We start from the raw sequence: 14,123 nt of genomic DNA, 5'->3' as shown, positions 1-14,123 counted from the left end.
GTTTTTTGGTAGAACAAGTCTTCTCACATACTACATTGCCATCCTTACAGAGCAACTTACAACTAATAGTAATACTATCAAACTTAAAATTATTGGGACTTCCCTGGTGGCGCAGTGGTTAAGAATCTGTCTGCCAATGCAGGGGACACGGGTTTGGGCCCTGGTCCAGAAGATCCCACATGCCGCGGAGCAACTAAGCCCGTGCGCCACAACTACTGAGCCTGTGCTCTAGAGCCTTCAACTCACAACTACTGAGCCCGCATGCCAAGAGCCCGTGCTCCACAACAAGAGAAGCCACCGCAATGAGAAGTCAGTGTACCGCAACAAAGAGTAGCCCCTGCTTGCTCCATCTAGAGATAGCTTGCACGCAGCAACGAAGACCCAACACAGCCAATAAATAAATAAATAAGTAAACAAATGAAATTTATCGTTATTATATACATAAAAAAAGAACAAAGCATATTTCTCCACATGTTCAAGTCTCTTCATGTCCTTCAATACGGTTTTATAGTTTTCTTCATACTTCTTGTTAAAGTTCATTTCCTGGGTATTTCATGATTTATATAGCTACTGTGAATGGCATTCTGTATATTTATTTTGTATCTAGCCATCTTTCACTGCTTCTGATGCCTTTTCAGTTGATTATTTTGTCTTTTCTCAGGTTTAAAACAGTAGGTTTGCCTTTTTTTTTCTTTTTTTTGGGGGGGCTGTGCTGGGTCTTCGTTGCTGCGCACGCGCTTTCTCTAGCTGTGGTGAGTGGGGGCTACTCTTCGTTGCAGTGTGCGGGCTTCTCATTGCGGTGACTTTTCTTGTTGCGGAGCATGGGATCTAGGCGCGTGGGCTTCAGCAGTTGCAGCGCGTGGGCTCAGCAGCTGCAGCTCATGGGCTCTAGAGTGCAGGCTCAGTAGTTGTGGCACATGGGCTTAGCTGCTCCGTGGCATGTGGGATCTTCCCAGACCAGGGATAGAATCTGTGTCTCCTGCACTGGCAGGAGGATTCTTAACCACTGCACCACCAGGGAAGTCCTGCTTTTCTTCTTTACATATAAAAGTGCTTAGAACTTTTTATTGGGCACACAGTGGGTGTCCAATAAGCATTAGTGATTATCTTCTCCAATATCTATATTTTTCATCTTATTCTCTCAGCTAACTGCATTGGATAGCACAAATAATGATGATAGTCTTTTTTTTTTTTTTTTTTTTTTTTTTTTTCCCGTACGCGGGCCTCTCACTGTTGTGGCCTCTCCCGTTGCGGAGCACAGGCTCCGGACGCGCAGGCTCAGCGGCCATGGCTCACGGGCCCAGCCGCTCCGCGGCATATGGGATCCTCCCAGACCGGGGCACGAACGCGTATCCCCTGCATCGGCAGGCGGACTCTCAACCACTGCGCCACCAGGGAGGCCCGATGATAGTCTTATATATGACTTTTGGGGAATGCTTCTATGTATTTCACTATTAAATACATGCTAATGACTGTTTTGAAATATGGGGCTTATAAAACATATTAAGTATCCTTCTAATACTACTGTTAAAGCTTAAATCAAGAATGGATACAGTCATCCCTAGATATCCACAGGGGATTGGTTCCAGGACCCCCATGGACACCAAAACCAGTGTTGCTCAAGTCCCTTATATAAAATGGTGTAGGATTTGCATATAACCTATGCACATCCTCCCGTATACTTTAAATAATCTCTAGATTACTTATAATACCTAATACAATGTAAATGCTATATAAATAGTTGCTGGTGTGTGGCAAATTCAAGTTTTGCTTTTTGGAACTTTCTGGAAATTTTTTTCCCTGAATATTTTCAATACATGGTTGGTTGAATCCACAGATGTAGAACCTGCAGATACAGAGGGGTGACTCTATTTGTCTTTTTTTGTTTGTATTTTGTTTTGTACTTATTTATTTTTCACACACACTATTTTATTTCTACAAGAGATAAACTGACACCAAGCACTGTAAATGGATGACCACGACAAAAGCAACAATGACTGCAATTCCCAAACACGAAACACACTCACACTGTGTCATAATACTGACATTCAGTCCAGGAATCCTCCACGGTAACAGCTCCTTTACTTTGCAGTGAAAATTGATTTACAGGGGCTTCCCTGGTGGCACAGTGGTTGAGAGTCCACCTGCCGATGCAGGGGACACAGGTTCGTGCCCCGGTCTGGGAAGATCCCACATGCCGCGGAGCGGCTGGGCCTGTGAGCCATGGCCGCTGAGCCTGCGCGTCCGGAGCCTGTGCTCCACAACGGGAGAGGCCACAGCAGTGAGAGGCCCGCGTACCGCAAAAAAAAAAAAAAAAAAAATTGATTTATATATTTTTTGCCTCTGAGTCCTTGTGGGATTTTTTTTATTCCAACAGAAAGTCACAAAAATTATAATCATCCTCGTCAGTGTATTTGTCTTTACCATCTAAAGATATCATATGGTAAATCATATTAATAGGGTTCTTAATACTGAACCATCCTTGCACATCTGGAACAATCTCACTTGGTCATGGTTTCTATTTGCTGATATTTTATTTAGAGAATTTTAAACCTATATTCATAAGTGAGATAAATTTGCAGATTTCTTTTTCAGGGTTACCTCTGAGAGGTTTTGGTATCAGCATTATGATGGCTTTATACAAATATATGTAAAACATTCCTTACACTTTTCTATCCTCAGAAGTATTTCAAATGGCATAGAAAAATTTTATTCCCTAAAGGATTAAAAGAATTTGCTCATAAACTGTTGCAGAATGCTGCTTTCTGAGGAGTAGCTTTTTAGCTACTTTCTCAATTTTTGTGTGTAGTTATCTGTGCAGTTCCCTATCTTTTCAGGATTCAAAATGTGTTATTTATGTATAAAATCTTTTTGTCATATTACATTATAGATACTTTTTCCCTACAAAGCAACATGTAGCCATGCATTCACTTACAGTGGGGTCGGTCCAGAGGGAGCATCTTGAACACTCCTGGCAAGGGGCTCCTGGGGAGCGAGGATGCTGGCAGAAGTGGTCATATCCATTGATAGATACTCGACAGAGGTAGCACATTTGGGCACCGCAGCGGCAAGACATGCGGTTGCAGCCTTCTGATTTGATGAGGCCAGTTCCACACTTATGGCATTTCCTAATGCGGGCTGCAGTCATCTTTTCTTCACTAAAAAAAAGAAAACAGGATTGGAGATAACACGGAAGATGAAAAAGAAAGAAAAATATGGCCCTTAAAGTCTTTCTTTCTTTCCACAGATAATGATTGCTTGGCTCTTTTGGTGACATTCGAAGGGTGAAAAGAGCCTATGTTTTGGGCTTCCCTGGTGGTGCAGTGGTTGGGAATCCGCCTGCCAATGTAGGGGACATGAGTTTGAGCCCTGGTCCAGGAAGATCCCACATGCTGCGGAGTAGCTAGGCCCGTGCGCAACAACAACTGAGCCTGTACTCTACAGCCCGCGAGCCACAACTACTGAGCCTGCATGCTGCAACTACTGAAGCTCGTGCGCCTGCAGCCCATGCTCCGTAATGAGAAAGGCCACTGCGGTGAGAGGCCTATGCACTGCAATGCAGGGTGGCCCCCAGTTGCCGCAACTAGAGAGAGCACTTGCGCAGCAACAAAGACCCAACTCAGTCAAACAAACAAACAAACAAACAAAAAAAGGAGCCTATGTTTTGGAGTCTCAGAACTGGCTTCAGTTTTTCAGTTGTATGACCTTGGGTAAATTATTTAACTGCCTCAAGACCCAGTTTCCTCATTTTTAAATTGGGAGAACCCAACTTTCTCATAGTGTTTTTTAAAATTAATTAATTAATTAATTAATTAATTTTAGCATCTCATAGTGTTCTGAGGATTACAGATAAGATACAGAGCACCCTGTGGGGCAAGTGCCTGGCACCTAGTATTTAGAAAATGATTATTCTATTTGTTATAGGAGTCCCTATAGGCTTAAAATGGAGAGAAAAAACTCAGTGTCTTCCTAAACAATGTTTTTTACATACACAAAGCTGGATAACGGAGAGCCAGTAAACCTTAGTTACATACACACCTTAGATTTTTAAATACATACTTGACATAGGGCTGGGGTAGACACAGCTGGGGGTGATCCAATAGCCACCTTATGACTTCTTTCTGTTGGCAGAGCTCACTCCTATGACAAACTGGCATGTTGGAATACTACCTTCCCAGACTCCCTTGCAGCTAGGGGATGGGCACACATATGACTCAATCCTGGCCAATGGGAAGCTTGTAGGGAGGCAACTTGTTTCCAGAAGCACTTTTTACTGATATCTAGAGTCAAAATGACAGGTCTTGGCTTGTTTTCAAGAGCTGGCACTGCTGAATTAGTTACTTCTAATGGTGCTGTTCATAACTCTGAAATAACACTTGCCACCTTTGCCTATAATTGCTTATGTGTGTCTTCCTCTGCTGTGTTGAGTTCCTTAAAGTATAAGGCAGAGGCTATGATGCCTGTACCCAGCTGGCATGAAGAAGTATCATCTTGATGGGAAGGAGTCAAAAGGTATTCCTGCTGAGACCAAGAAGAGCATGAATGACCCCAAGAATGGATAGCCTTGAAGGACTCATCCCATTGCTCGAGAACTTCTCTCCTTTCCGAGTACAAACACAGTGTGTAACCAGGTAATTGCTTCAATGTAAAGAATGTAATAGTGTGGGGATGAGTTCTGATCTGCACTCTCCCTCCTAGAGCTGAAAGAATGCAGCCTTCTTCCTTCCACTGCTCCCAGTTTTTCTGCTAATAAGTAAGAGTAGCCAGATGAGCCTGTGGTCAGGCAAGTGTTTTTTTTTCTTTTTTAAATATACATTTAGGACTTCCCTGGTGGCACAGTGGTTAAGAATCCGCCTGCCAACACAGGGGACAAGGGTTCGAGCCCTGGTCTGGGAAGATCCCACATGCCGCAGAGCAACTAAGTCCGTGCGCCACAACTACTGAGCCTGTGCTCTAGAGCCCGCGAGCCACAACTACTGAGCCTGTGAGCCACAACTACGGAAGCCCATGTGCCTAGAGCCCGTGCTCTGCAACTAGAGAAGCCATTGCAATGAGAAGCCCATGCACCGCAATGAAGAGCAACCCCTGCTCGCCGCAACTAGAGAAAGCCCGCCCACAGTAACGAAAACTCAACACAGCCAAAATAAAAAATATTAAAAAAAATTATATACATAAAAAATACATTTATTTATTTATTTTTGGCTGCGTCGGGTCTTTGTTGCTGCGCACGGGCTTTCTCCAGTTGCAGTGCGCGGGCTTCTCATTGCAGTGGCTTCTCTTGTTGTGGAGCACGGGCTCTAGGTACGTGGGCTTCAGTAGTTGTGGCATGTGGGCTCAGTAGTTGTGGCTCACGGGCTCTAGAGCGCAGGCTTAGTAGTTGTGGTGCGCAGGCTTAGCTGCTCCATGGCATGTGGGATCTTCCCGAACCAGGGCTCGAACCCATATCCCCTGCATTGGCAGGCGAATTCTTAACCACTGCGACACCAGGGAAGTCCAGGCAAGTGGTTTTAATTATTGATATTTAGAAGACTGTTGTAGAATGCTCCTCAGAAGCCAGATCATGTGTTTAAAAATAGAAAAATACATTAGGAAATTGGCTGCTATTCATTTCATTTAGGTCTAAGTTTTGAATGGCCCAAAATGAAGGCAGGCAGAACTTTGGCTTGAAAAGAATTTAAACCCAGTTCAAGTTACGGAAGAACAAATGAGTTCTAAGTTTTGCTGAACAGGCAACAAGGTCAAGGAGACAAAGTTTTAAAAAAGTAAATTTATTATTGTCAACACTGTACACATGTCCATGATTTCAGTTAACTCAGCAACTGTGAAGACAGTTCTCAATGTTCCATGTTAAGACTCACAAGGTTCTGGGACTTCCCTGGTGGTCCAGTGGGTAAGACTCCATGCTCCCAATGCAGGGGGCCCAGGTTCAATCCCTGGTCGGGGAACTAGATTCCCCCATGCATGCCACAACTACGAGTTCGCATGCTGCAACTAAGAGTTCGCATGTCGCAACTAAGAGTCTCCATGCCACAACTAAGAGTCCTTGTGTTGCAACTAAGAAGCCCACATGCCACAACTGAAGATCCTGTATGCCACAACTAAACGTGCCACAACGAAGATCCCATGTGCCACAACTGAGACCTGGTGCAGCCAAAATAAATAAATAAAGAAATATTCAAAATTATTATTATTTTAAAATAAAGTTCTTGTCTTTTATTTTATTTTTTATTATTTTATTTATTTATCCCCCTCCCTGCTACGCTTTTTTCAGCTGTACCGGGTCTTAGCTGAGGCATATGGGATCTTTGTTGAGGCATGTGGGATCTTTCATTATGGCGTGTGGTCTCTTCATTGCAGTGCTCAGGCTCCTCTCTAGTTGTGGCGTGTAGGTTCCAGGGTGTGTGGGCTCCAGAGCGTGTGGGCTCTGCAGTTTATGGCTCGCGGGCTCTCTCACTGAGGCGTGTGAGTTCAATAGTTGTGGCGTGCGGGCTTAGTTGCCCTGCAGCATGTGGGACCTTAGTTCCCTGACCAGGGATTGAACTTGCGTCCCCTGCACTGGAAGGCTGATTCTTTACCCGGGACCACCAGGGACGTCCCCAAAATTACTATTAAAAAAACAAACAAACAAGACTCACAAGGTTCTGATGAAAAAGTTTCCAATCTGAAAAGCTGTGACCAAAACACAATTGCAATTTTCTATGGCACAAACTTTCTGTGTACACGCACCCTGGAGACTGAGGTGTGGCTTTAAGCCATTGCACTCTGCCTGGGGCTGGCTCACGTCTTCCCTGGGCAGCTGCTTAGGCTGTAGTGTGGGAGAGGAGTGGCTAAAGAGAACCAAGGTTATATAGTCCTTTCCAGGAAGGGGGTGCATTTGCTTGCTCTGTTCCACCAAGCTGTCAGTCGCCAATGTGAGATAATACTGGGTGTGGTGGGGGAGAAAAGGAACTTCCAAATGGATGGAGAAATATGAAAAACACATACAACTCAGCATGGTTATAATGTTCAAATAGCTACTCAACACTGCAAGGATATCTATTCAAGTCCTTTGTTTCTGCAAAAGAACAGAGCTAGATAGGGCCAGAATGGCCCTGTACCATAAAAGGACTGCTATTATGGGATGTGGTGACCACCTATCCAGTAATGTGAAAGTGCAAAATGGGACTGGGGAGAAATCATAGTTGATTTTTTTGGGAGGAGGGTGATTTGGCAAGTAGATTCTAAACTAGGCAGGAAGCAAACAGCCCTACAGGATGTGATCGTTCGCAGGAAAGGAAGAGAAGCCTGGGCTGCAGCTGTGTGGACTGACCTTGTGTTCAAACAGGAAGGCTCACTGCCCTCCTCTGCATAACCAATCAAGATCCTACGATTCCATGATTATTTGTTCTCACCACTATTTAATTATGCTGGAAACTCCTTTTGGGAGCTGTCCTTATTTCCTGTAGCATACACTATTCAAAATCTTAAATGGCCTTCCTCTGTGAGCATGTGTATGCATTTTTTTGGTGATAATGTGCACATAAAATTTACCATTTTATCTATTTTAAAGTGTACAATTCAGGGACATTTAGTATATTCCCAATGTTGTGCATCCATCACCATCACCTAGTTCCAGAACATCTTCATCATCCCCAAAGGAAACTCTCTGTACCTATTAAGCACTCACTCTCCTCAATCCCATTTCCTCTGCAGTCGCTCATCTGCTTTCTGTCTCTAATGGTTTTGTCTATTCTGTACATAGGCGAATATCCATATGCCTATGAATACTTTATATAAATGGAATCATACAAGATGCGGCCTTTGGAAGCTGGTTTCTCTCACTTAGCCTCTTCTGAAGGCTCATCCACAGTGTAGCTAGATATCTTCATTCCCTTTCCACGGCTGAATAATATTCTACTCTATGGGTATACTACACTCTGTTTACCATTCATCAGTTGGTGGACATCTGGGTTGTTTCCTCCGTTTGGCTATTGTAAACAGTGCTTCTAACGAACATTCTTGTACAAGTTTTGCTGGAATACCTGCCCCATCTTATACCACTTATTATGCTGTATCTTATGATTTAGCAATAAACTGCTTATGATTCCCTGTGTGTACCTTGTTGTTTCTTACTACTGACAGCTGGAAACTGGGGATCCCTTGGCTCTCTGGTCCATGGCTTCAGAGCTATATGGTGGCGAAAAGAAGTGGAAGCCCCTTGAGCACCCTCTGCCTACAAAAAGTGATACCAGGGCTTCCCTGGTGGCGCAGTGGTTGAGAGTCCGCCTGCTGATGCAGGGGACACGGGTTTGTGCCCCGGTCCGGGAAGATCCCACATGCCGTAGAGCGGCTGGGCCCGTGAGCCATGGCCACTGAGCCTGCGCGTCCAGAGCCTGTGCTCTGCAACGGGAGAGGCCACAGCAGTGAGAGGCCTGCATACCGCAAAAAAACAAAAAAACAAAACAAAAAAAACCCACAAAAAGTGATACCAGATTCCTGTGAGCATCTTTTTTTTTTTTTTTTTTTTGTGGTATGCAGGCCTCTCACTGTTGTGGTCTTTCCCGCTGCGGAGCACAGGCTCCGGATGCGCAGGCTCAGCGGCCATGGCTCACAGGCCCAGCTGCTCCGCGGCATGTGGGATCTTCCCGGACTGGGGCACGAACCCGCGTCCCCTGCATCGGCAGGCAGACTCTCAACCACTGTGCCACCAGGGAAGCCCCTTGTGAGTATCTCTGAGAGTGGCACCAGCACCAAAGACTTCAAAGATGCAGGGGTGCTGATTCTCAATGAATCTCCTTTTACTTCTCTGTCTGGACTGTACAGAGGAGTAGGTCTTGGAGAACACTGCATTACTATAAGCCTAATCAGGTGCTGACTCTAATTGCAGTTGCTGTTCCAGATGTCATTTCTTACCAGAGCAAATAAACATAACCTCTGGCAACTGATATGCAGCCAATGATCTGGAAAATGCTTTTATTTTCTGACCAATAAGCCGAGAACACCAGAAGCAGTTGGCAAGGACCTTGATCATCTGTCAACCAACAGACAATCCACTGGACCACTATTCTAATGACATGCAAATAGAACCCAGTGAACAGGAAGTAGCAGGTACTTTACGATACATTAATATGGTGTATGTATGCCAGAAGGTGGGAGATAGATCTCTTGCAAATACAGAGATCTCTAATCTCTATGAATCTCTGGTGGTCTGGAGGTCATGTGTGTATATATCAGGCTATTCCTTCCAAAGCTACACACACATTGCTGTTATCTTGTATCCCCTACCACAAAGAAAGAAGTCAGACATTTGGGAGGTCTTTCTGGATTTTGTAATTAACATATATCACATCTGGATACATGGTTCTGATCCATTTACTGCTGATACAAAAGCCCAGGGTTAAGTAGGGTCTAAACCAAGAGAAGCCTTCCAACTGCTATTGGACCCAGTGGTGTTCCAAGTATCTATGGCAGACCAACATGCTGAACAGAGCTGGTAGCAGGAACTGACAGGAAAGTCAGAAAGGGGGCTGTGCTTCAAAAAGTAACCAACTCTGGGAATTCCCTGGTGGTCCAAAGGTTAGGACATGGCACTTTCACTGTGGGGGTCCGGGTTCGATCCCTGGTTGGGGAACTAAGATCCTGAAATCTGTAGTGTGGCCCAAAAAAAAAAAAAAAAAAAAAAAAAAAGTGACCGAGTCTTCTCCTTCTGAGAAACATCTCTGGGTCTGTGACCGAGTCTTGGAGTAGTCTAAATGCCTGATCAAGAACCAGTTTATAGAGGTGGGCAATACTCCATCACCAACTGCAAGTAGAGTACATATGACCAGGCCTGAGCAGGCCCTGAATGCAAGAAGTTGTCTGTTTATGTGCGTTGTCACATTTATAAATCAGGGCTTCCTGCTTAAAAAAGAAAACAACAACAACAAAGAGCTAATACTTATTACAGACTTACCACATGGCAAGAACCATTCTGGGGATTTTAATCTTCATAACAACCCTATAAGTAGATATGATTATGCTCTATACTTTACAGATAAGGAAATTTAGGCACAGAAAGATTAAAAAATTTGCCTAAGGTTCCTAACTACAGCTATCCAGGGTGAGCACTCAGTAAATCTGTACTGACTTCATGAATGAGACATCCTTCTTCGAGGCAAAACAAAGGCTCAAACAGCAACAACAGAAATCATCCGTTCCTCCCAACTCAAACTAGATATGACATGTCCACAATAACAAGAACAGATGTGGGGGGAGCTGGCTCGTAAACTGGCTGAAAGACAATTCCAGATGAGAAGTTTAAAGTGTTTTAGGCAATAGCACAACTGCTAGAATACTGCCAGACAAGAGGATGACTTTGAAAAAAGAACATTTTTTGACATGTTCATCACTCAAGGCCATGCCACTGGTCAGGGTGGTGGTCACTCTAAAATATAAAGGCTGGCTGACAGGGGTAAGTCTGGATGTGAGGAAGCAATACCAGATTTTTCTAGTGGGCGTGGTATTTGTGATTACTATGTATGTGGCTGCATTAGTTTTGTTTACTGTAACCTTAATCACATCTGCAAAGCCCTTTGCCATGTGAGATTAAAAACAAAACAAAACATAAACCACAGGTTCTGGGGATTAGGGCATGCATTATCTTTGGAGGCCATTTTCTCTTCTCTAACATAGTCTGCCGTCTGGCTTCCAAAGAATGATAACCATCCCACATGCAAACTACAGTCACCTCATCCCAAGGACCCCAAAGATCTCATCCAGTATAACATCAACTCAAATTTCATCATCTAAATTAGGTATAGATGAGACTCTGGGTATGATCCACTATGGGACACACTTCCTCTCCATTTGTGGGCCTGGGAAACTGAAGAAACAAATTATCTGCTCCTAAAATACAATGATGGGACAGGCCTAGGACAGCATTTACAGATATTCTGGTTCAAAGGGGGAGAAAATGGAAGGAAAAAAGGAGTCACCATTCCTAAAAAATTTAGAAATCCAGCTGGGCAAACTCCCTTATATTTCAGCTCTGAGAACAATCCTCTGTGGCTCACAGCTCTGCTCATGGCTTGAAGAGGAATAATCCTTCCTTTTTCAAGAAAGGTAGCATATGTTTGCAGCTGAGTAGTTTTTAATCAGCCTGTTTGCTGCTTATAGAATTTTGGGGGTCTGAGAGACTTCTTTCATTTTGTACTGTCTCTTTCAGTCCAACCTGGCAGTGTTTCTACTGATATAAAATTCTCAAGAACCTTGTGGGTCTCCCATGTATGTCACAGGGATTCATTCCATTAAGACATGAAGCTCAGGGGCTTCCCTGGTGGCATAGTGGTTAAGAATCCGCCTGCCAATGCAGGGGACACAGGTTCGATCCCTGGTCCGGGAAGATTCCACATGCTGTGGCGCAACTAAGCCCATGTGCCACAACTACTGAGCCTGCACTCTTGAGCCCACAAGCCACAACAACTGAGGCCCGCGTGTCTAGAGCCCGTGCTCCACAACAAGAAGCCAATGCAGTAAGAAGCCCGTGCACTGCAACGAAGAGTAGCCCCTGCTCGCTGCAACTAGAGAAAGCCCGTGCACAGCAACGAAGACCCAACGCAGCCAATAATAAATAAATAAATAAATAAATTTATTATTATTAAAAAAAAAAAAAGACATGAAGCTCATTCACAGATATTTCCTTGATAATCCCACCTCTACTTTTGGCTTCTGCTTAGATGGCTGAGGGATAATGCCTGAGTTTCCTAGAGGCTCCCTGGTTACACTGAGGGGATCTGTGAGTCACTCTCTCAGGCTCTTCAAAGAGCCTTTGTGTAGCTGAACACTCTGACATTCTCAATGCAGCCTTGGTTTTTTTCTCTAGAGCATGCTTTTCCTGACAGTCAATCTCTTAATTTTAGGGTCTTTTATCATCTGAAGAGTATGGGATTTTCAGAAACAATCAAGCCTGTTCCTTTAAAAAAAAAAAAAAAGTTTATTTATTTATTTGTTTATTTATTTATTTATTATTTTTGGCTGCGTTGGGTCTTCATTGCTGTGTGCAGGCTTTCTCTAGTTGTGGCGAGCAGGGGATACTCTTCGTTGCAATGCACGGGCTTCCCATTGCAGTGGCTTCTCTTGTTGCAGAGCACGGGTTCCAGGCGTGCGAGCTTCAGTAGCTGTGGCACGCGGGCTCAGCAGTTGTGGCTCGTGGGCTCTAGAGTGCAGGCTCAGTAGTTGTGGTGCACGGGCTTAGTTGCTCCATGGCATGTGGGATCTTCCTGGACCAGGGCTTGAACCCATGCCCCCTGCACCGGCAGGTGGATTCTTTTTGTTTTTTTTTTTCAATATGCGGGCCTCTCACTGTTGTGGCCTCTCCCATTGCGGAGCACAGGCTCCAGACGCGCAGGCTCAGCGGCCATGGCTCACGGGCCCAGCCGCTCCGCGGCATGTGGGATCTTCCCGGACCAGGGCACGACCCCATGTCCCCTACATCGGCAGGCGGACTCTCAACCACTGCGCCACCAGGGAAGCCCTGCGGCAGGTGGATTCTTGACCACTGCACCGCCAGAAGTCCCACCTGTTCCTTTTTGTTAACAGCTCTCCTCTCAGTCTATCTTTCCACTTGCATTTTCTACTCTTCAATACTGTGCTTGGGGGACTTCCCTGGTGGTCCAGTGGGTAAGACTCCGTGCTCCCAATGCAGGGGGCCTGGGTTCAATGCCTGGTTGGGGAACTAGATCCCGCATTCATGCCTCAACTAAGAGTCCGCATGCCGCAAATAAAGATCCTGCATGCCAAAACTAAGACCCAGCACAGACAAAAAAAAGAAAAAAAAAAAAATACTGTGCTTGGAAACTTCAGTTAAATGTCGTTTCACCATTTACAAGTTCTACTTTCTTCATAACTGCTGGACACAAGTCAGCTAAGCTTTCTGCCATTATATAACAAGGATTCCCTTTCCTCCAGTTTTCAATAACATGTTCTCCATTTCCTTCTGAGTCCTCACCAGCACTGCCTTTCGTGTCCATATTTCTACTAACAGTCTGTTCATGGTGATTTAAGTGTTCTCTAAGGTAATTTAGGCTTTGCCCATAATGGTCCTCACTTACTTCTGAGCCCTCAATGGTGGTTTCTAATGTCTGTATTTCTACTAATGGTCTGTTCAAGGCAATCTATGTATTTTTCTATCATGCTTCTCAAAATTCTTCCAGTTTCTACCCATTGCCCAATTCCAAACCCATTTATACATTTTAAGGTATCTGTTACAGCAGCATTCCACTTCTGGTTCCAAAATTTATTTTCTATTGCTGCTATAACAAATTACCACAAACTTATTAGCTAAATGTAACACAAATTTATTATTTTATAGTTTTGTAGGTCAGAAGTCCAGCATGGATCTCATGGACTAAAATCAAGGTGCCGGTGGGCTGTGTTACCTACTGGAGGTTCTAGGAGACAATCTGTTTGCTGCTCATCTGGAATGTCAGAGGATTCAGTTCTTTGAGGCTGTAGGACTTGAAGTCCCCATTTTCTTGGCAGCTATAAACAGAAGGTTATTCTCTGCCTCTGGAAGCTCTCACATTCCTTGGCTCATGGCCTTCTTCCTCTATCTTCAAAGATAGCAACAGGAGGTAAAATTCTTCGTGTCTCTCTTTGTCCATCATTCCATCTTTGTCTGACCAGAGAAAAGCTCACTCTGCTTTTAAGGAGTCATGTGATTAGACTGGATTTACCTGGATAATTCAGGATAATCTTCCCTATTTCAAGTTCCATAACCTGAATCACATTTGCAAAGTCCCTACTGCCATGTAAGGAAATATATCCAAAGGTTTACAGAGATTAGGATATGGGACATCTTTGAGGAACATTATTCTGCCTACCAAACCTGTGGCAAAGAGCAAAGTCACGGAGCCATTTGCCTAGGTTCAAATTCCTGCTACGCCAATTACTACCTGTGTGACCGTGTTTACTTGGGCTCCCTGTGTGTCAGTTGTGTCATCTGTAAAATGAGGATAATAGTACCTATCTGTGGTGGAGACCTGAAGACTGTTAACTGCCCCAAAAAGCCATTTCCTACTTTATTTTCTTGGTCACAAAACCCACTCCTTACCCTTCAAATTTAAGCTGGACAGAAAATCGGCCAGCTAGAGACTATATATGGTATC

At 44.3% G+C, this 14,123-nt stretch overlaps 1 protein-coding gene across 3 annotated transcripts in view; it reads right to left on the bottom strand.

Moving 5' to 3' along the window:
* Positions 1-14,123, bottom strand: part of RNF216 (ring finger protein 216) — a 170,456-nt gene that overhangs the window by 17,481 nt on the left and 138,852 nt on the right. For all 3 annotated transcript variants that reach the window (XM_082645719.1, XM_082645718.1, XM_082645720.1), the window contains one exon: positions 2,936-3,158. In XM_082645719.1, the coding sequence (XP_082501845.1) occupies positions 2,936-3,158 (223 nt within the window). The remainder of the gene's footprint in view (positions 1-2,935; positions 3,159-14,123) is intronic.

This window comes from Mesoplodon mirus (assembly GCF_964341445.2).
Source record: "Mesoplodon mirus genome assembly, chromosome: 15".
Lineage (NCBI taxonomy): Eukaryota > Metazoa > Chordata > Mammalia > Artiodactyla > Ziphiidae > Mesoplodon > Mesoplodon mirus.
Note: the sequence above shows the minus strand (reverse complement) of the source record. Positions and strands in the feature narration are given on the sequence as shown.